Source organism: Octodon degus, unplaced genomic scaffold, assembly GCF_000260255.1.
Source record: "Octodon degus isolate 3935 unplaced genomic scaffold, OctDeg1.0 scaffold00056, whole genome shotgun sequence".
Classification (NCBI taxonomy): Eukaryota; Metazoa; Chordata; class Mammalia; order Rodentia; family Octodontidae; genus Octodon; species Octodon degus.
The window spans coordinates 502698-525201 of NW_004524632.1; the positions used below are offsets into that span (position 1 = coordinate 502698).

The 22504-nt window shown below is 45.5% G+C and overlaps 1 protein-coding gene across 1 annotated transcript in view; it reads left to right on the forward strand.

The window, feature by feature from the left end:
- The window catches only part of Kiaa1324l (KIAA1324 like), a 66075-nt gene that overhangs the window by 25249 nt on the left and 18322 nt on the right, over positions 1-22504 (forward strand). Inside the window, exons 8-17 of the mRNA XM_004633579.2 lie at positions 3154-3334; positions 3842-3970; positions 4164-4254; positions 4810-4912; positions 6998-7135; positions 8510-8773; positions 9392-9565; positions 18489-18678; positions 20213-20309; positions 20921-21022. Of these exons, the coding sequence (XP_004633636.1) occupies positions 3154-3334; positions 3842-3970; positions 4164-4254; positions 4810-4912; positions 6998-7135; positions 8510-8773; positions 9392-9565; positions 18489-18678; positions 20213-20309; positions 20921-21022 (1469 nt within the window). The remainder of the gene's footprint in view (positions 1-3153; positions 3335-3841; positions 3971-4163; positions 4255-4809; positions 4913-6997; positions 7136-8509; positions 8774-9391; positions 9566-18488; positions 18679-20212; positions 20310-20920; positions 21023-22504) is intronic.

The window sequence follows — 22504 nt, forward strand, 5'->3', positions numbered from 1 at the left end:
GACCACTGTACCGAGAAGCCCAAATCAGTGAAACCAAAATCAGTTGTGTGAAAGTCTCAGAGAAGCATTTGGAAGAGAAAATATTCCTTGCAATGAAGATTTCTAAGGGATCCAAGATTTAGATTTCTCTTGCTAAACAGAAAAAAGCAGCAGCTGCTCCAAGGGTAGAGGAGTCCTCCCCAGAATGCAGAAGATGCTGCGCTTGCATCTGAGCTGTTGAGCTCCCAGGGAGCAAGTCTTCTTTTCTGTGGTTTTGAGAGGGTTTCATTTGGTGGTCAGGCTGGCCTTGAGCTCACTTTGTAGCCCAAGCTGATCTTAGACTTGCAGCGATCTTCCTGACTCAGGCTCCTGAGTATACACCACCGCACCTGGCAAGCACATCTTAAAGGTGGCCTTGGATTGACTTGCTAGAATCAAAGGGTTGCAGTCTTCCCTGCTGGGTAGTTAGTGGCTTACAGAAAGGCTTGATACTTTTAGTTATTTTGTGTACTAGACCTAGGCAGAGGTGTGTGTGCACACGCGAGTGTGTTCCTGGTGGGAAGTGGTGGGGAGCTCTTTGTGAGCCACATGTGACCCTTTAATGGTGGCTGAACACTGGGACAATTTTGCTTCCACACTCGAGGTAATTATGCAGGCCTGTGCTAAATACATTTAAGATAGGTTTTCAGAAGTCAGACAAGAGCCCTGACTCTCACCAGTGTGAAGTGGGCAGAGTGGAGGGGTCCCCACGCCCGGGAAGCCAGGTAGCGGAAGCTGCTCAGGCTCGTTCATGCTCTCCTCCTGTGGGTCTTCAGGGTCGCTTCCTTCCTGGGTGCCGACCCCCAAGTCACAGCCCTCAGGCTTTGGTTGCACGGGCACCGGCCTGTGTTTCAGGCCGGGAGCCTGGGAGGTCAGGGTGTGGGCGCTGGGCTGGAGCAGAGCGCGGGCGCCTGTGAAGGCAGGCAGCACGGATGCACAGAGCCAGCCCCCGAAACCTTCGTGCACGTGTGCAGTGGCGTTGGCAGGAGGAAGCCGGGCTGCCTGGACAGACCCGCCCCCAGAGCTGTCTTTAGTGCTGCTCCTCGTGAGTTTCGCTTAGTCTGTTGAGACTTTTGCTTCTCCTGCCTGCACGGTGTTGTTTCCCAGGGATGGGCTCACCTGGTGTCTGCACGCACTCTCCGCTGCGCCCCATCCAGAGCTCTGTGTGTTGTTCCGTGCTTAGCTTTAGTGCCCTCCTGTCAGTAGCATAAATGGCTCTTTTGTGGTCTTAATGGAAGTGTAGTAAATGTGACTCTGCTAGAGCTTTGCTTTCATAAAAACATTTCTCAATCGTGGCTCAGCTTGGCACAGAGTGAGCTGATGGCTGGCGTTTCACCTGCTCCGAGCCATCTGGTGGGAAATTTCATAAATATTGATTATTGTTTCCCAGGCAGCTTTGGGACAGCATCTGGCCCCATGAGAAAGGCACAGTGCAGCCTCCTGCATGAGGGAGGAGGCTTTGTGCGTACACGCTGCCCTGAAGGGTGTTTGCAACCCGACAGGTGTATGTGTCTGTTCAGGGTGTTCTCTGTGTACCTCCCCATCCCAGCTTGCTTGTTCCTGTTGGAAGTCACGTGGCCAGGAGGCATCTCAAAGTAGATTTTTTATTTTTCCGTTTTATCTTTCCCACCCTGGCTGTCCTCCACGGCACCACCTCACTACTACCCGTTGCGCCTGACTTTGGGCCGGTGCCTTCTGGGCCCTCTCTAGGAGCTGCTGTGTTTATACATGAGAGGGCCAGCACACAAGCTGCCGTGGTGGCGGCAGTGGCAGCACGGGCCTGTGTCCCACCAGGGAACCAGCTGCTCCCAAGAATGCAGGAGAAGGTCACGTATCGTGTCACTGCCAGAATAACTTGGGAAATGCAGGTATTGGCTAGAAATTGAAACTTGCCCTCTGTACTTGTTGAATCAGAATTTTAACACCCACTTCCCCAAATACTTCCTGCTTCGTTGTTCAGAATCTCTGACTTCTATTTTGCCTTCTGTTGGCCATTTGGGAGTTTGCCCAATGGGTGGAGTATCTGGTAAGTTTCTCACTGCTCAGAACAGTGGAGCTGGGGCAGCGCATCATGACCTAAGCCATAGTGGCAGTGTGGAGAGGAGCTTATGCAAGCAGGAATGCTATTTGCAACTCTGTTGAGACTTTTACCTGTAAGGCGTTTCTTAGCGTCCCTCCTCCAGGTGATCCGCTCATCGTTATCCTTGAGGTATGTTGAGTGGTCCTACGATCCTTGACTCTGCGGACTGGAAACACAGTGCCTTGTCACCCTGATTTGGGTTTTGGCTTCTGTAGTAGCTTGCCTTCAAGGGCAAATGCTTTCAACAGGTCGTGTGTCTAATGAAAGCTGTTAGTCTCTCTTTGAAGAGCTGTGCTGTGTTATGGAGGTCTGCTCCTCAGTTTGCACTAGAAGGTCTTCTCTTTTCCTCACAGCACACAGCAGTTTTGTTTTAACCCCTTCTGTATTTCTGAGTTCAAGTGAGAATAACTAATTGGATAACACTTTTAGGGGTCTGGCCAGTGTCTGCTCTCTGCTTTTGTTCTGTGTGGGGTGTGTGCATGTAGGAGAAAGGGAGGTGTGGGGTTCAGAGGACACCCTGTAGGCAGGGGCATCTGCGTCCACGAGTCCAGGCAGTGGCTCAGGTTCTGGGCTCCTCAGGGCACAGCAAGGCCCATGTCAGGGTCTGGAGAAAGACCTGGAGAGTACACGCCAGTGCGGATGAACTTTTAGGGTCCAGATGTGAGGCTTGATCTCATATCTGGAAAAATAGTCCTTTGCTTTTGCAGTACCTGTGTGCAAGGCCCAGTGATGTGTGCTGGGTGGAGACCAGCCAGGTGTGGAGTCTCAGATGAGAAAGAGAAAGTTGCTGTGCCAAAGCTGGGGCAGAGTAGATGCTGAACAGGAGGCAACGGGCAGTGGCCACACCTCCTGCCTTAGAGAGGTTTGCGGAGGAGGTGCCTCCGGTCCACGTGGTGTGAGGGTTCCACCAGCTGTCGTCCTTTGCAAGGTGATTTTGTTGTGGCGGTTTTAGGTGCTCTGCAGCTGACTCCATTTCTGCCATGGCGTGCGCGTCTACTGTGTTGCCAGCCTTTACCTCCTTGCTGTGAGCAGGCATATGATGTGTTCTTTTCCAGACACAGATCATGTACAAGTGGATAGAGCCCAAAATCTGCAGGGAGGACCTCAGAGGTGCTATTCGACTGCCCCCTTCTGGAGAAAAGAAGGATTGTCCCCCCTGCAACCCCGGATTCTACAGCAATGGATCATCTTCGTGTCACCCCTGCGCTCCTGGGACGTATTCAGATGGCACAAAGGGTAGGTAGAGTGTCCCCAGCCAGCTGTGTGTTAGAGCAGAGCAAGACAGTGTGCTTTGGCTGCAGCGACTGTGTGCTAATCAGCTCCTGTGGAAGGACCTACGGAGGCTGCAGAAGAGCTGAGAAGTGAGCGGATGGGATTGTGCAGCCGTGTGACCTAGTGCACGTGTGGGGACAGCTATTTTAGTGTCATTTTATACAGTACTGCTTTAAGGCAAAGCTCTGGGCTGTGGGTATTGATAAGGAAAATTTAGATTTCACTTTTAAGTATTTAATGATAAACCATCCTTTGCTGGAATGCTGAGTGTGTGCACATCTGTTACAAAGCACTAAGCAGAAAATGCCAAGCACACCTGCACATACGTGTCCAGAAGTTCCTTCACGACTGCGCTTGGGGCATGTCCTGGTTCCAGGGGCACTGGTGTCTGCCTGCACCTCTGCTTGGCGTGTGGCGCGGAGGAGGAGTGTCCAGGTGTGATCACTTGGGACTGTGCCCTTTGTTGTGCAGACTGCAGACCCTGCCCTGCAGGCACAGAGCCAGCCCTGGGGTTTGAGTACAAATGGTGGAACGTCCTTCCTGGGAACATGAAAACCTCCTGCTTCAACGTGGGCAATTCGAAGTGTGATGGGATGAACGGTGAGTGTGGTGCCGGCCCGCAGGGCCTTCGGTCTTCTGGGCTCAGCCGCCTGTGCTGCCTACTCCTGTGTCGAAAGCTAGAGTTACTTTGGGGTGCATCTAACTCTGAGTGTAAACCCTAGTTATGTGTATTATTTTTGCTAGATTGAAAGAGATTTTTGGAAATTGTCAGTGGCCGTTTTCCCTCTTCCAGGGTGGGAGGTGGCCGGAGATCATATCCAGAGTGGAGCTGGAGGCTCAGACAATGACTACCTGATCCTAAACCTGCACATCCCGGGGTTCAAGTAAGGGAAACCAATTCCCATTCTTTTCTGAAACAATCTTTGCCCTGCTTCCCACAGAAATAGAATGTATTACTGTTACTGAGTACTTGGTGGTGAGGAGTCAGCGGTACATTAACAACAGCTGTGGAGCCAGTGACCGGGAAAGTACCATGCTGGCTGTGTGTCTCTTAGATGACACTGGAGAGCTTTAGAGTCCAAAGCTGCAATAACCATAGCTCCTGTCTGCCTGCTCGTGAGGCGTCTTAGCCTAGGTTGACTTTCTTTTTCCCAGCTGTAGCTCTAAAGCAGCGTGATACACATTGTTAAGCTTCTTTGCTCCAGTGCCCTGAATTCAAGCTCCAGTAGGAGTTTTTTCCCGCTCTGGGCTCGTAGTAGCCTTTGCCTTGGGAGGGCTGTGTGCACTGCACGTGGGAGGGGGTGGATGGGTAGGGTTCTGTGCGGAGGGGCTGGGCTCCAGGAGGAAGGTGAGGGGGCTTTCAGCTGAAGAGAAAGCCGCTTGACTTTGTTCCCAGTGGTGTTGAGGTCATAAATACTGCAACTCACTCTATCACGCAGGCCTCCGACGTCCCTGACAGGAGCCCCGGGCTCGGAGCTGGGGAGGATAACGTTCGTGTTCGAGATGCTCTGCTCCGCTGACTGTGTCCTGTACTTCATGGTGGTGAGTGGAAGGCAGCTTGGCAGGCGGAGTTTGGAGTCTGCTGCTCTCTTTCATGGGTGGATTTGCTTGTGCATGTAGAGATAGAAGTCCCACTTCTCTTGCTGTCCTTTTTACAAAATGGCTGCAGAAGTCACTAAGAATGGTGCAACAAGAGGGGAGAGAAGTGTGGTTTGTTGTGTAGAGAAGTAGGAGAGGGTGCTGTGGTGGACAGAGGCCAGGAATTTCTCTAGAATTCCTTCCTGAAGACGTGGCACCAGCAGATGAAATGACAAACTGCTGTAATGACCACATCAGGGGGAAAATGAATTAATGAGTGAAGACAGAACATAATGAAAGTATGGAGCGTCGGGAAGATAGGAAACTCCTCCTTGTGGAATTTCGTGCATCTAGACAGAGTAGTTTAGCATGCATGCTATAATTTTGCCATTTTTTCTAGGCTTGATATAGACTCCAATTGCTTGCTGGGAAAGAATAAACATTTTTCAGCTCACCAGGACCTCTTGTGGGCTTTAGAAGATTGCTGGTTAAGATTTTAACATTCCAACTAGTAGTAACTTCTTAGGCTTGCTGTTTTTCTGAGGACCCATTAGCCGCTCATTAACAGCTGTTGCCAGCTCCTCTAGTACCCTGGGCAGTGAAGAGGTAGACATTTCACTTGTGATTGCTGTCGGTGAGCACACACAGTTTCCTTCTGAAAATGGTATTGACTTCGTAGCTGCAGGATGAATGTCCTGCATTCTCTCCCTACGCCTGCCCACAGCATCCCATGTGGCTCTTCACTTCTCCCAGTTCTGCCCTGTTTGTCAGCTCTTGGGTCCAACCTAGGGCCCATGCTGGGTTTTAGACTCCCATCTCCTCTCCATCCTACACTCAGTAATCCCCTCCTCTCCACCTGTAAATGTGAAAACCACCTGCCCTTTCCCGGAGGTGGCTTCTGGTGCCTGCAACAGTCGTTTTCATGTGGTCTCTACACCGAAGCACCAGCATCCTGGATCTAACCATGTGTTAGAAGCTCACATTTCGGGGCCCCTTCCTTGTCTTCTGGAATGGGGGTGGGTGCAGCAGTCTGCGCTTCTGCAAACCTCACAGTGGTTCTGATAGCCTGGGACCTGGCAGCCCAGGACATCCGAGATCTCCTTTGCACAGTCCCCTGCAGCTTCTTCCAGGCTGCTCTGAGCAGGGCTGTGTGGACTGCTTCTCCACCCTCTGTCACTTGAGTGCTTGTGTTGATAAACACGCCACCCTTGGCATTTCCCAGCCAGCCCTACCACATGAGCCAGAATTTCCTTCCATTTGCTCTTCTTTCTGAACTCCCATGTATGCTTCTAGGGAAGCTCAAACTTCATTTCTTCTGTGAGGCTTTCTCTTATTCCTTTAAGTAAAATTAATCACTTCCTCCTGAATGCTCCCTAAGCCCTTTGGGAGATCAGTCCCTTCTTAACTGTGAACGGTTTTTGCCTTGCGTGACTGGATGATCTCCAGGACAGGGCTGTGTGTTATTTATCTTGGCAAATCGACGCCAGAGCTGTGTTTCTTATAGGAGCATTTCTTAACTCCGTGTGATTTACTCTTCTCACTGGAGTTTTGGAGAACCAAATTAAAGGACACGAAGTGCTTGGATATCAAGGAGTATGTAGAGCACCATTTTGTCCAGCCCGCCCGTAGGCAAGCCTTTAGAATCCAAGTATAATTCAGGGGTGCTCAGGATTTCTGTATGGGGGCTGTCTGCCAGACTGTGAAGGAAAAGGACGAAAATGGAAAGCTTTTCCACGTGAGCAGTTTCTGGGAGCATTCGATGAGGAGTGTGAGGCCTGCATCTTGTCTTCTGAGCGTGTATGCTGAGCTGGAATCACACATACATACAACACACAAGCAAACAAAACCCGGCCCTCAGAGTCCCTGACCTGGGGACTCTTCATCCTGATCCCGTGGCTGTCCGTGGTGTCACAGACAGACGGGGTGAGGCGCTTCCGTGGGTAGAAGAGCCTAAGGGGCATGGGCTCCCGGCACCAGCACACAAGTGTAGTGCGAGCGTGGCGTGTCAGCACTGAGGGTGTGCTTGTCTCTATTTTCTCACTGTTTTAGGATATTAACAGAAAAAGCACCAACGTGGTGGAATCATGGGGCGGAACCAAAGAGAAACAAGCTTACACTCACCTCATCTTCAAGAATGCCACGTTCACATTCACGTGGGCCTTCCAGAGGACCAACCAGGGCCAGGACGTAAGTGCTGGCTGGTTCTCGCGCACACATGGCGAGGGTGCCCTGCACAGGGGTGTGCAGGGTGGACGCCAGCCCGCAGGGGACGTGGCGCTGTGCTGGTGTGTCATCCTCTGGTTATGGGGGGATTGTGGTGAAAACGGGTGTTTTGTATTTTTTGAAGTAAGAATGTGCAAAATGGAATGACATGGCATAAGTTTGAATTATTCTAAATTCTGAACAAAAATAGTTGCTTAACACTTAAGAGATAATCTAAGTGTGTAGTTATCTAAAATTTTGCTTCTAAGCTTTCTGGGACTTTGGGAAATTAGGCAGTGCTCTTCCTCTTCGTCTGAATGATCAGACGTTTTTAGGAACCATGCGTGGAACTACATATTGTACTTTTTCACAATGGGGACACTTGCTTTTGGAAACGTGCACGTGGACACAGGGCAGGGCGGGTGGGAGTTGCCACCCCATGCCATTGCCCTCCCTTTCCTTCATGGAGAGGCAGTACTGGCCCTGCCCTAGGTGAGTCTTGCCAGATGCTGCAGGGGAGCAGGACTCGCTCTGTGGTCTGCATAGATGCCAGGGCTACATGCAGAAGTGGCCTTGATGCACAGGGTCACGTGGCACACGTCACTTGTCCCCTCAGGCTTGTGGGAGCCAGGTCCCTGGAGTTCGTCTGATGCCAGCTCTTCTACCTGGTGGGTGTGCGTGCAGGATGCAGTCCTGCCCTCCCTGCCTGCCTTTAATTTTGCTTGGCTAGCAAGCATTGGGCAGTCTGGGCAAGCTGTTCTGGGACAGTGCTGCCACTGCTTGGTGAAAGCCAGGCTCTGGCAGGCTCCCTCGAAGGAAAGACACAGCAAGACCAGGGGCTTCCCTCCCCACACCCTGTGGTCAAGATCAGAATACACTGAGCGCTGCGAGGCTGGAGCAGAGGAGGCTTAGGCAGTGGTGTGGCCACCAGTGTCCTGAGGCAGGGTTCAAGTGAGGCACCCAGGTCTAGTCCTCCAGGGCCCCTAGTCTGGGGGGGCCAGGCAGCTGCACCCTGCCATTCTGTCAGCACCCCAGGGTACCCTGGGGCCTGGACTCAGACCTGAGCAGCAGCGATGGAGACCAAGTGGTTCCTCTGTCAAAGAGCAGCCATTGCTCTGATGCAGGTGTGCTGCGTTTATGCGCGTGCGACACAGCTCATGGCAAGGTGGCACCATTCCTGGAGTGCCGTTACTGTGGGCAGAAGTTTTCATGTTGAGATTGAAGGGTTTTAAAAGGAGAATCCAGTAGGTTGGTGCTGCCCATCGCTAGCTGCAGGCTTCCTGGTTGGAGCCTTGCTTGTCATTTGGTGGCAGGAGCGTGAGCCCTGGCGGGAGTCATCCCTTTCTGCTCTCTCTCTAGAACAGACGGTTCATCAAGGATGTGGTGAAGATCTATTCCATCACAGCCACTAACGTAGTCGATGGAGTGGCGTCTTCGTGCCGCGCCTGTGCCCTGGGCTCTGAGCAGTCGGGCTCATCGTGTGTCCCCTGCCCCCCAGGCCACTACATTGAGAAGGAGGCCAACCAGTGCCAGGAGTGTCCACGCGACACCCGCCTGTCCACCCACCAGGTCTACGGCCGGGAGGCGTGCATTCCCTGTGGGCCCGGGAGCAAGAGCAGCCAGGTGAGCGCTGCCTGGCGGTGTCCCCACAAAAGTGAACTTTCTGGGGAGACTCGAGGGTCCCACAAGCTGTGGGGCTGCTGTGTATTCTGAAAAACAAAAAGCCTTTTAATGCCCCTCGTTGTTTCCCCTCCTCTTACATCTATTAAATACTGGGTATGTTCTGTGAAATTGCACACCACCACAGGCATAAAAATACACGTAGTAAGAAATGCACTCAGTCTAGTTTTCCAACAACAGTAAAACTGATTTCTTGTGCACTGTTACGGTACAGCAAATGTTTTACTGTGGGCTGGCTGCAGGGTTCTTTGGGAAGCCCTGGGTGTAATTTACAATGTTTTAAAGATAAAGATTAATGTTACAGTAGGGTGAAGAAGAAGGTAGTTTTGTTGTTTTCCCTTAAAATATCTTTCTGTAAGAAATTAACTTGAGATTAACTTACTAAAAGATTTGACTCCTCAGTTTTCTTAGAGAAATCTAGAGTGCAGGGCTTATGGTAACAGAAGTAAAAATTACCAAAGTGCCTGTTCTATACCTAGAACCTTTTGGATACATATCCCAGCAGTAGCTAACACCTTCTTTCCTGCAATGTTGTTTCTCTGTGCTTCTCCATCCCCAAAGGACCATTCAGTTTGCTACAGTGACTGCTTCTTCTACTATGAAAAAGAAAACCAGAGCTTGCACTATGACTTCAGCAGCCTGAGTACCGCAGGCTCTCTAATGAATGGCCCCAGCTTCACCTCCAAAGGGACAAAGTACTTCCACTTCTTCAACATCAGCCTGTGTGGACACCGGGTGAGTTCTGGCTGGCCAGCTGCAGGCAGCTCGTTCCCTGTGGGGGCTAGGACAGCTGCTGTGGCACTGGCGACTCATAGAAACCCTGGCTGCCTCCATCAGACTGACAACACTGTCTGCCCAGGTTGCCTCACTGGAATCCCAGGCCCCGGGGGGCCCGGTCTGCAGCCACAGCTTCTGTGCACTGAGGGCTTGTGGTTCCTGTCCTGGAAAGTGGGTCAGGCCTGTCCGTCCTACTGAGCTTTTCAGCAAGCTGTTACGGTTTCAAAAAGCCTTACTGGTGCTTTCGGTATTAGTCAGGGTTCTCCAAAGAGAGGAGGGATTAACAGGAGAGATAATTTACTAAGAGAGTTGGTGAGGGTGGCGTTGGCGGCTGAGGCGTCTGGACAGGCTGTCCCTGGGCTGGAGACCCTGGGTGCCGCCGGGTGCCTCCGTCCTGGTCTGGATGCTGAGGGCCGACCAGGGCAGTCCATGCTACGATTCCCAGTGAGGTTGAAGGCCTGAGTGCCTGGGGGCTGCTGGCATAAGTCCTGGAGAGCCACGTGCTGCAGTGCCAGGCAGGCGGATGGCGTCCCAGGTCCAGGCTGAGAGAAACGTTTGCTCTGCCCTTGTCACCTGGGCCCTCAGCTGCCTGGCTCTGCCCACTCACGTTGCAGGCTGGTCCCTCCCTCCCCTGCTGCAGGATGCACCCATCTCCTTTGGAGATGTCACAGGCGCCGTGGGTCACTGCCCACCACTGTCCAGGCAGCTGCCCATCCACCCGGGCTGACACGCTCATTGTCAGCTTGGGTTAGGAAGTAGACTCAAAGTGAAAAGGAGGGATCGGTTGGTAGGGGAGTGTATGCTGATCAGAACAGGACCTTTCCTCTGTGGGAAGGAGCAGAACCTTAACTGGCACTTAGTGGGCAGCTTTGAGGTTCCTGTATCCTTATGCTGATGGATATCTGAGGTCAGCATTAGGAAGAATTTATCTGCGTGTATGATCACGATAGGTGGAAAACCGTGAGGTCCTTCCTCTGCGACTCCTCTGTGTTAACTTCCACCCGTGTCTTCACTAAGACATCCTGTGCCAGGCTTCTTCAGAGGCAATGAAAAGAGGTCTGATGGTGGCAGAAGTTTTCAAGTTAAAGTGTAGCACGGGTGTGCATGCTCCTGACCTTATACAAGTGATCCCATGTGCACAAGCCCGACTGGCCATTGTCCACGTGATAGAGACCGAGCTAGACCAGCAGTGCTTCGGTCCACAGACACTTCAAGCTATCACCGAAGTTTGCTTCTGCTTGCAAACTCCTACCAGGTGACGAACCATTTTCCCCACATAATTACAAACACAGTTTCCCCTCAGATGATAGACTGCGGTGTCAGGGTGACTGCACTGTGATAGGGTAAGGCAGGGAGGGCGCTGGGTCCTGCCGTCTGTTACACTTGTCAGTCTTATCCTTCCCGCCCTCCTTTTTCTTGCTCATTTCATTCTAGTCTGTTTTGTCTCTTTCTTGCCTCACTGGTTCTCTCTCTGCTGTCTCCTGTTATTTCTTCTGGACTGCACCAGTGCAACTTAAGCTTAGGAAGAATGTGCTTCAGTATTGTGAGGGAAGGGCAGAGGAGGGGATTGGTGGGCAGAGTCCAGGTTGCGCCCAGGAAGGGAGGTCTGTTCGTCCGCCCAATCACACTGCGTCTGAGATGGATAGACGACTTCTCCAGGTTTTTTTTTTGGTAAAAATTATGGCATAAGCTGTAGTTCTTTTCAGTGTGGCAGTATAAATAAGTTTTTTATTTTGAACAGAAAAAAGTAAAAACAAACAGCATCATAACAGGATGGTATGAGAGTAATAATAATTAATGTGCACTTCCTTATTTTCATAGCTGTTCAGAGTAAAAGATACAGGAATGAAATGCTGTCCAAAAAAGCATTAGCACAAAACTTTCTTTTCAATGAATTAAGAGAAATTAGCTGTATATCTTAACTATTTTCTCTTTTTTTTCTTTCAGTCCTTTAAGTAGTCTCGTTTCTTACACACTTGGTCTTTTTCTTTCTTTCTAATGTGGAATAAGATGCTATTTAATTTTGTTCTTTCATAGCTAATATTTTTTATGTATATGCTTTAATAATTTTTTCTTTATAATAAGTTTTGGACAATTTCATTTTGTGTGTCTTGGTATGATTTTATTCACGTTTCTTGGCAAAAGATTCATTTTTCTTGGAAATGTGGTGTTATAAGTTCAACTAAATTCAGAAATTTTAAATCTTTAAATATTTATTGCCTACCCCTTTCTACTTTGAGAATTATATGAATATAAGTTTCTTGATTTTGACACAGTGAACTATTATATGAATGATCTATAAATTCTTCATTTTTATTTTGGACAATTTTTATTATATTCACTAAGGTTTGTAAATAATTTATTTTCAATGTGCAATCTATTAATCTCATGCTATGTATTCATTTCAGAAATATTTCTCTAAAACTCACTCTGTTTACATCTTATATCTTTCACATTTCAATATTTATCTGCAATTTTTAGTATATGCAATTATTGATTTTCAGTAGTTAATAAAAAATTAACTATTTTCTTTCTTTCCATCTTTCTCCTTCATTCCTTTTCCCTTTCTCCCATTATAATTTTATTTTGAACAGTTTCTTCCCTATTCACAATATCTATTTTACATTTTAGATCTTACTTACTCTTACAGTTTCTCATACTAATGAGATAATATGATGTTTACACATGTGGGTCTGATTTATTTCACTTATGAGTAAAGTTGTGTCCATTTACCTTCATTGTATGTTAAAAAACCATGTTGTTTTTGTCCGTTCCTCAGTTGAAGGGCATTTGAGTTGTTTCCAAGATTTAGCTGTTACAAATTGTGTTGCTGTAAGTGTGGGTGCAACATATTGCTGTGGTATGATGTTTTTAATTCTTCTGGGATGACATCCTGAAGAGGAATAGCTGGGTCACATGGGACCTCTAATTTTAGTTTTTTAAGGAATTTCCACACTGATTTTTGTAGTGGTTGTAGCAATTTACACTTCCACAAGCCATGGAGAAGGCTTTATTTTCCCCCACATCTCCTCCAGAATTTGTTGATTTCTTGATGATAACCTTTATTTCTGGGGTGAGATGAAATCTCAGCATTGTTTTCATTGTTTTCTTGAATGATCAATGATGTTGAACATTCTTTAATAAATATTTATTTGCTGTTTATGTTCATCTGAAGTATGTATTCATCTTAGATGCCCATTTTTGGATTGGGTCTTTGAATTTTGGGGGCCTGATTTTTTTCAATTCTTTATGTGATCTAGATGTAAGTCCTTTGTCTGAGGGACAACTGGCTATAATTTTTCCTACTCTATGGATTGTCTTTTTATTCTGTTGGTGATTTGTTATGCAGAAGCTTTTCAGTAAGATGAGATACCATTTGTTGATTCTTTGTTGTATTTCTTGTGTCGTCTGGGTTTTGTTCATGAGGTCTCTGCCTACACCTATGTCTTCATGATTTTTACCTATTTTCTCTTCCAGTATATTTAATGTTTCTGTTTTAATATTTAGATCTTTGTCCATTTTGACTTTAATTCAGTGCATGGTGATAGACCCAGGTCTAGTTTTAGTCTTTGAAATATGGAAAGCCAGTTTTTCCAGCGTTATTATTTAAAAAGACATCTTTCTTCCAGTGAATATGATTGGCTCCTTTGTCAAAGATAAGATGGCTGAGTGTGCTTGGAGTTGTGTCTGCATGTTCTCTTCTGTTTCACTGATCCTTACATCTGTTTTTCTTTTTTGTTCACATACTATGTTGATTTTATTACAGCAGTTTTATATATAATTTCAAGTCCGTGGTGTGATGCTGCCTGACTTGCCCTTGTTGCCCAGTATTGCTCTTTCTATTCTAGGTCTCTTCTGGTTGCAAATGAATTTTATGAATGTTTTCTCTAGCTCTGTGAAGTATGCTAGTGGTATTTTTGTTGGGCTTGCACTAAATCTGTGTAACAGGTTTGGGAGTATTGCCATTTTCATTATGCTAGTTTTCTTATCCATGAGCAAGGGATGGATATCTTTCTATTTTCTGTGATCTGATTTGATCTCCTTTTTCAGAGTACTGTAGTTTTTAATGTATGAATCTTTTACTTTTTTTTATTGGATTGATTCCTATGTATTTCACTTTGCTGGATGCTATGGGAAAGGATGTCATTTCCCTAATTTCTCTCTGAGTTTGTTGCTTTTGTACAGGAATGCTATTGAGTTTTGAGTGTTGACTTTGTATCCAGCTATACTACTGAATTTGGTTATTGAATCTACAAATCTTTTAGTGGAGCTTTATGGATCTTCTCTGTAGTATATCATGTCATCTGCAAATAATGATAATTTAACTTCTTACTTTCTTATCCTTATTCCTTTTATTTCTTGTTCTTGTCTAATTGCTTGGGCTAATGCTTCCAGAACTATATTGCATAGAAGTGGTAATAGTGGACCCTTTTCTTGTTCATGATTTTAGAATGAAATCTTACAGGTTTTGACCACTTAATATGATGTTAGAGGGCCCACCAGATAGATCAGTGGACTAAAGTGCCAGCTTAGGCAGATGCAGGGACTGAGGTTCAATTCCCAGCATGTCGTGCTGTCCCTACCCCACCCTCAGGACACACTGAGATGGTGACTGAGACTGGGCATGGTGGAGCATGCCTGTAATCCCAGCTCTTGGGAGGCTGAAAACAGGAGGATCCCCATGAGTCTGATCTGTGTAGTGAGACCCTGTCAACCCTGTACTAAATACATTAAAAAAGATATCATGTTAACTTTTGGTTTGTCATAGATAGCTTTTATTAGATTGAGATCAAGATAATCTTTCCAAGTTTCTGTAGGATTTTTTTTTTTTAATCATGGATGGGTGTTGAACTTTGTCAAATGCTTTTTCTGCATCTATTGAGATGATCATATGATTTTTATCTTTGGTTCTGTTAATGTGTGTATTATATTTATATTATTTATCCATATTGGAGAATTTTTCCTAACATGCAGTGGAAACCCCAGAAGTTTGGAAAAGCCAGGAATGTTGATCATCTAAGGGTAGTTGCAAGGAAGGAACAAAACTGACCTAAGAGGTTCTGCAAATAGACCATCTGCCCAGCTTTTTTCTGGGTTCCTAAGGCATGGAGAATTATTTTCCATCCTTTGACTTAGTTTATGATTTTCTTTCTGGGTTAAATTTGTTTCTTTCTTTCTTTTTAAAAAAATTCTCCTATTTATTTAGGTTTTACAGAGTCTCACTACGTAGATTGGACTCGTAGTGATTCTCCTGTTTTCAGCCTCTGAAGAGCTGAGATTATAGGCATGCTCCACCACGCCCAGTCTCAGTCGCCATCTCAGGGTGCCCTGGGGGTGGGGCCGACACAGCATGCTGGAGATCAAACCCTAGTCCCTGCATTCTGCCTGAGCAGGCACTTTTAGTCCACTGAGCTATCTGGCCAGCCCTAAATGTGTTTTTTGAATGCAGAATATTACTGGGTCTTGCTTCTTGATCTGTTCTGCCAGTCTGTTTCTTTTAATTGGTTAGTTGAGACCATTTACCTTGATGATTATCACTGATATATATTGGCTTTTATTTTTCTTGTTTGCTTCCTATTTTTCTCCTCTGTTTAATTGTTCATCTTGCTCTAGTGGCTTCTTTCTAGTGGTGTTTATGTATTTATGGTCTTTCTTATCTCTATGTCGTTCAGAGCATTCTCTATGTCTGAAGGACATAGTTTGGTGGTCACAAATTGATGACCATTGGTTTGGTGGTCACAAATTTCTTCAGTTGTCGTGGAGATATCTTATTTCTCCATCAATCTTGAAAAACAGTTTATGGGGTACATTAATCTGGGTTGAAGACTGTCTTCCTTCAGGGCTTCAAATGCCTCACTGTAAGCTCTCCTGGATTTGAGGGTTTAGGTTGAGAAATCTGCTGTGATCCTGATGGCATTTCCTTTATGGGTGATATGTTACTTTTTTCTAGCTGCTTTTAATATTTTATTCTTATGTTGATATCTGGAATCTTGATTATTATATGTCTTGGTGTACATTTATTTTTTATCCAGCAATTGAACTCACAACCTTGTGCTTGCCAGGCAAGCACTTATTCCACTGAGCTATCTCCCCAGCCTGAAATGGGGATGACTTTTTTCATTTATTTATTTATTTATTTATTTATTTTTGTGAAACCAGGGATTGAACTCAGGCCCTTGTGCTTGCCAGGCAAGTACTTATTCTACTGAGCCATCTGTACATTTATTTTGGTCTTGCCTATTTGGAGTTATATATGCTTTATTTATTTGTATTTCAAATTGTTTGTCCATATTTGCAAATTTTTTCTGCCATTATTTCTTTGAAGAGGTTTTTAATAGCATTTGTGCTGTTCCAGCTTTCTCACTAACTCCAATCAATCTTGTGTTGTTTTTTTGCTTCATCTTGTAGCTGTTGGATTTATTTTTCCTGATCCCTTGCTATTTTTAAGGTATGTTTTCCTGCTATCTAGTCACATTTGTGTCTTAGGTCTGATATTCTGTTATTGCCTTTATTCGATATGTTGTGTGTACTTTCAATGGAATTTTTAATCTGGAGTTCTGTTTCACTCTGTTTTGGTGATTTCATTTCTTGTCTACATTGGGAATTCATGGTTTCTGTCATTTTCTTAGGCTCCTCTATTTTTTAAAATCTGTATCTACTTTAATATCTTTCATTTTATTTTTTTGTACCTTAGATGTTATGTTTTTCAGTGGCCTCTTCCATTTGTTTTTTCACTGCTGTTGCTATCATTTCAGAGAGTTCCAGTGATTGGTTTCTCATTTCTTCTATCTCTTTGTGCTCTGGACTTGTCCTGGGTAGGCTGAGCATTCCTTCTTCCTCTATTTTCTATTTTTTATATTGTTTTGTTTTCTGTGTTGATGCTTGTAAATTTCTTATGTTAGTTTTTTCCCCCTGGTGTCTAGATTTTCCTAGGAAATGACTATTCCTCAGGTTGACTTCAGGCTGTGGGTGGATTTTGGTCTTTATATTTATCCCAAGAAACTACCTTCCCAATATATTAAGTATGTGGAGTTGCTACCAATTTGACTCAAGACCTATTGCTTTGGTACTGGAGTATGGTGATAGTTATGACCCCTTTTAATCACAGTGTAGTCTTAAAATGGTGAAAACTGATTATAGCAGGTATGACATCCTGGTCAACATGGTACAGTTAGCACCAACAACAAACTCAAGCAAAGGAGCAAGTTCTAGTTATATAATATAATCCAACTTATACCAGGAACTTGTACACAGTGTTTTCCCACTCAGTAGAGTAATTTTACCTTGTTGTGGAAGTTTAAGAGGGTAGGGGGTAGAAATTTAGTGTTCATAGGATGAGCATCCAAGTTTTGAGTAATTATAGGATACAAGATGGTGGGGTTGGAAGAGAAAGCCTAAGAGTACTGAAGTGAACCAGAAAGAGAAGAGACAATATTTATTCACGAGGATGTATCATAAAATCAAGTGAGATAGTTGATAAGAGAAGAAGAGGATGAGTGGAATAATACAAAGGGAAAGTTTAGTGATCTGAATCATGACTGAGAGAGAAAAGAAGGTGGAAAACCAAGAAAACAAATGAAAAAGAAAAAGATGAAACAAAAATAACCACATACATTAAAAAAAAAACAAACATACAGAAAAAAAGTAAGTCAAAATAGAAAAGAAAAAAGGGGAGAAAAACAAAACCAAGCAACACCCCCTAAACAAACCATCCTATCCCAGATGACTACCAAGAGAAAACCCCATCAGAGTGAGAAAAATAAAGGCAGTGAGATTCCTCTAGGGTCTACAGTGGCATGGTAGGTCCATGTCTGACCCAGAATATGTACTCTAGCCATGATTGCAGGTGAGTTTGTGCTGGGCTTGGGTCTGATCTTTGATTCTGGATTTAGGATATTGGATTAGTTTTCTGTGGGTAGAGTTCTCCCCAGCTGTTTAAAAGAAAAAAGATAAGAAAAAAAGGAGGGAAAAGTAAAGAAAAGAAAAGGTGACATCTCTGCCCACCTGCCTGTTTCGTGTGACCCTGTCTCCTGGCGCAAGGCTGGTTCACCTAACATACCACCTGCTGCTCGAGTTCCTCGCATGCTGCTGTTGCTTCAGCTGTCCCATGCCACTGGTCCCACCTGTCCATTCTGTGTGCTCCAGCCGAGGTCCTACTCTGTTGCCTGCCTCCCTGCGCATCTGTGGTCCCTGAGTCCTGTCAGTGGCAGCAGCAGGAGCTGGTCTGAGACTCTCCTCCTGCCATTCACTACAGCCCTGGGTCTGGTATACTCTAAGTCTTCAGTTTTTATAAATTGTATCTTTTAACTAACCTGTAAAAGATTAAGAAGTTAAGCCCTTGCATTATCTTCAGTTTCCTATGCACATAATTGAATCCAAGAGTCAGAGTGTGGAGATACTACAGTGGCTGATTCTTAACAGCTGTGCTGATCTGGCATCTGGCTGTCATGCGTGCTGTAGACTTTCTTCTCTAGCCTCCCCATGCCTCTCTGCCACATTCAGGCCTGTGAAAGAGGACAGAGAGCAGACTCCATCCTATCTGGATGTGGGCGTCAGCATTTGCTGATTCGTAGCATGCTTGCTGTAGGCACTGAGTGCTCACTGATGACTTTCCTTTCTGTAAGTTACGTGGCTTCCATCCAGCACCTGCAGTGCTCCTAGAGGGAGGAACAGGGATGTGAGGAAGCCTCTTGGGCTCTAGGCTGGGCTGGACAGTGGAGCTGCCGTGAGAGATCTTGAAAAACATGAACGCAGAGGCTTCACCCCAGATCAGTTAAGTTGGTGTCTCCAAGGTGACACCAGTGAGTTCTGGTTGTGGGGTGAGGCTCTATTTAGAGATGAGTTTTCAAGAAGGCCTCCTACTCATGACTTTGCTTCTCAGGGGAAGAAGATGGCTCTCTGCACCAACAACATCTCAGACTTTACGGTGAAGGGAACAGTGGTGGGCTCAGATGATTACGCGAATCTGGTAGGAGCATTTGTGTGCCAGTCAACTATCATCCCTTCTGAAAGCAAGGGTTTCCGAGCAGCCCTTTCTTCCCAGTCCATCGTCTTGGCAGACACATTCCTAGGTGAGCTTCCTCGGCTAGGAAATGCATGCATGCATTTGTCCCCAAATTATGGCCACTGTAACTTACTGAGTCAGCATTTGCCACATGATGAAGACACACGGGTAATTCTGAATCATTTCAAAAGATGTTTAAAATGCACCCACGCTTGTTGGTCATCTCACAGAGTGTAAGAAGATGCTAAACTTAGGTGTGAATGTCTATGTGAAGTGACGTTTTATGAGGCTGTATGCCTTGGTCAGATTAAGAGCCTAGCAAATGATAAAAGTGAGAAAACCACAACAAAAAAGTAAGAACAGTAAGCAGACACAGACAAAATCTAAACCACAGCTTATGCTATTGGCTTTTGTAGTCTTTTTCCTGGGCCGTAAATAAGCAGGCAGCAAAGGCGAGATGTTGAGGTTTCTTCCCGTGTCCCCTTCTGCCTCCATGGTCTTGAACTGGTATAGGAAAGTTTTAAGAAGGATGTATGTCTGTAAACCCAGGATTGTTATGAGCCAAGTTTACTAGAACTTCTGTGGTGGTGGAGCTGGAGTTTTAACCAGCTCTGTAGGCACTCAGATATGCAGGCAGATTGGGGAGCCTGGGCTGTGAACACGAGAGGAGGGCAGCTCTGGACTTCAGGACCACGGACAGCTCCCTGATTAACGTTCAATGCCAGGACTCCAGAGAGGCTGCTGCTGTTAGCCCTGCAGTTGGTTCTATCATTTCACCTAATAAGAGAGAGGAAGAAAGTGTGTCTTTTTGCTTCTTAGATGAAGTAGATTATGAAGTTTTTTTAATTTATTAATTTATTTAGGTGCTGGGAAATGAACTCAGGACTGTGAACTTGCCAGGCAGGTGCTATGCCACCGAGCTATATCCCTGGCTCTGAAGTTATTTTTTTAAAAAGTTATTAGGATATGCAGGGTGTTGCTGGTGACATCCTCCTGCTTTTCAGCCTCTCAAGTAACTGTGACCACTGTGTGTGTGTGTCTGTCTGTCTGTCTCTCTCCCTCTCCCTCTCTCTCTCTCTCTCCCTCTCCCTCTCCCTTTCCTTTTCCCTCTCCCTCTCCTTCCCTCTCCCTTTCCCTCCCTCCCTCTCTCTCCCTCCCTCCTCCCTCCCTCTCTCCCTCCCTTTCTCCCTCCCTCCCTCTCTCCCTCTCTCCCTCTCCCTCTCGGAATTGAACTCAAGAACTTGTACTTGCCAGATAGGCATGTACTCCTGAGCTATTTCCCCGGCCCAACATACTACTACAACTGGAAGGGATTTTAGAAATCATTCATTTTACTGCATGCATTTCACAGATTCTGGAATTAAGGCCCAGGAAATTATATGACTTTAGCTAATTATAAGGCTCAGGAGAAGAGTCTTTTTATTCTGAAGACTTTGGGAAGGTCTTTTTTTAAAAAAAAAATAAAACAGGAATACATTGCTTTAATGCAGTATTTCTTATGAAATGAAGTCATCAAAATACAGCTATCTTCTATTCCAGTATACAGAGACTGAGCCTAGCTTCCCATTATTCTTAATAGTTTCTTTTTCAATGCCATCTAGGAGTGACAGTTGAAACCACATTGCAAAACATTAATGTAAAAGAAGACATGTTCCCTGTTTCACCAAGCCAAGTACCTGATGTGCATTTCTTTTATAAGTAAGTGAAGGTGCTGCTTCCCTGGACTATCTAGTTTTTAATGGAAAGGAACTTGTATATATTGCATGTATTTTATTACCTCCAAATCTCATATAATTCTCTCAAATATCAGTATATATATATGTATAGGTGTGTATTTATAGGTAAATATATTTCTTTAAATTAAGCAATAAAGGAGCTCTAATTCATTCCATAGGCAGAAAGTATTTCTAATTAACATACAGATATCTTTTTATTTTTACTTTTTGGCGGAACTGGGGTTGAACTCAGGCCCTTGTGCTTGCTAGGAAGCCCTTTTTCCACTGAGCCATTTCACCAGCCCCAACATACAGATATCAACCTAAGTAGATATGACCCTCATTTAGCTTAAAAACATTTTGATTAAAATTCTAACAGTTTTACTTTATAAATATCTACTTTGTAATATTGCAAAGAAAATTATCAGCCTTCCAGAGGCAGGGAAAGGAAATGAATTTGCATTAAAATTTTAAATTAGTGACTTGAATTCATTTCTCTTTCATTTGCTTATGGAACATGGAGACATTATACACACATTTTTGTTTTGTAATCTTTATCGTATGTTTTTTTAAATACTATTTTCCTCCCAACAGGTCTTCCACGACTACGCCATCGTGTGCTGATGGCCGATCCACTGCTGTGAAAATGAGGTGTGACCCTACAAAAGCTGGAGCAGGCGTGATCTCAGTCCCCAGGTACTTGGTTTCTCTGTGATCATTCCACATCTGTATTCATGTTTAGAAGAAAAACTTGCCAGATGCTTCCTTCTAAAGATGTATTCTTTATGGAAATCAAGTAGAAGGAGAACAGAAGAATCTGTAGGTTCGTGTCTTTGAGTATCCAATTCCCTTGAAAGTTGCTTGGGCAATTTATAATTAATCTCATAGTTTATGTCCTTGTATTTGTTCTTTCTCGTTAGCCTCCAGTTCCTGGAGAGTGGCCGTACAGCTTTCCTTTCTTATGGGTGAGATCAACAATTCACTGTGTAGCTGGGTGATGCAGACGAAACAGCTTAAGAACTGGGGCTCAGCCCCTTTCTGTGGAGGGGCATGGTAGTGTGGAAGGTCCACTCCCAACTTTTTAGGGGTCTGCTTGGTGGAAGCCAAGTCATTGGGAGAGTCTGGCCTGCAGAGGGGATGCGGTTGGCTTCCCTGGCTGACGCTGGTCCCCCAGCTCTCCACAGTCCTGATGGGACACAGTACTCTTTGGGCGGGGGTGTGATGGAACTGTGGGCCACTTCCTAGGCTCAGAAAACTGCCCGCTTAGGGAAAGACTGCTTTAGTGGCATGAGGTACACTGAGATTTCTAAGTTTTATTTTTCAGTTTCTTTGACTCAGCATATAAATTATTTTTAATCTTTTTAGGATTAAGGCACATTTGATCACAGTTTGATTTGCAGATTTTTCTCTTAAACTGCAAAAGCATATATTCTTAAAAAGCAAATGATTGATGTGATACATTCTTGATAGTTTCACGATAACTCTTAGGGTATCTTAAGCTGCCTCACTGTGTCGCATTGGGATTGGCAATCAGTGGCACCCTAAACAACCATAGTGGTAGCACAGAGTTTGGGTACCCAGGTGCACTGGCATCGCTTCTCACCACCCAACTCTGCATGCCGAAGTCTAAGCTTAGTTATTTCTTTCATGTGTTCAAGATGAGAGAAAGCTGCGATGAGAGGAGCAGTGGTAAAGGCAGTAGACAGCAGTCCAGGGTCAGGAGGGCTGCTCTGCATGGCAGCAGCCCCTGCTCCAGCCTCTGCTGGAGTCCAGGTAGGCAGCCAGCCTGTGAAGAGGTGGTCAGGATCCCTGGCAAAAGCAGGGCTCCCCTGTGGCTGCTGCCTGCCGCCCGAGTTTGGGTTCAGGCATCCACGCTGTCTGCTGTGGCGCTGCTGACGTTCTCTGTAGTCAGCCCTGGGATCCCACTCCTGGAGTCCTCCTGGGCAGCTCTGGCTCGAGCTGATGTTTCCAAGGACCGGGTCTTACACTGAGAAATGCAGTCACTCTGGTTGGCTCCCAAGGTACTCCCTTAGGATTTAATGTGTTGAGGAAAGTAGTCTTATGATATTAATGATGGCATCTGACCTCCAGCAATCTTTGCACCTTGGCACCTTACCTGTCTTTGCAGTTTCTCAAGATACCCTGATTTTCTTTCTTTCTTTCTTTCTTTCTTTCTTT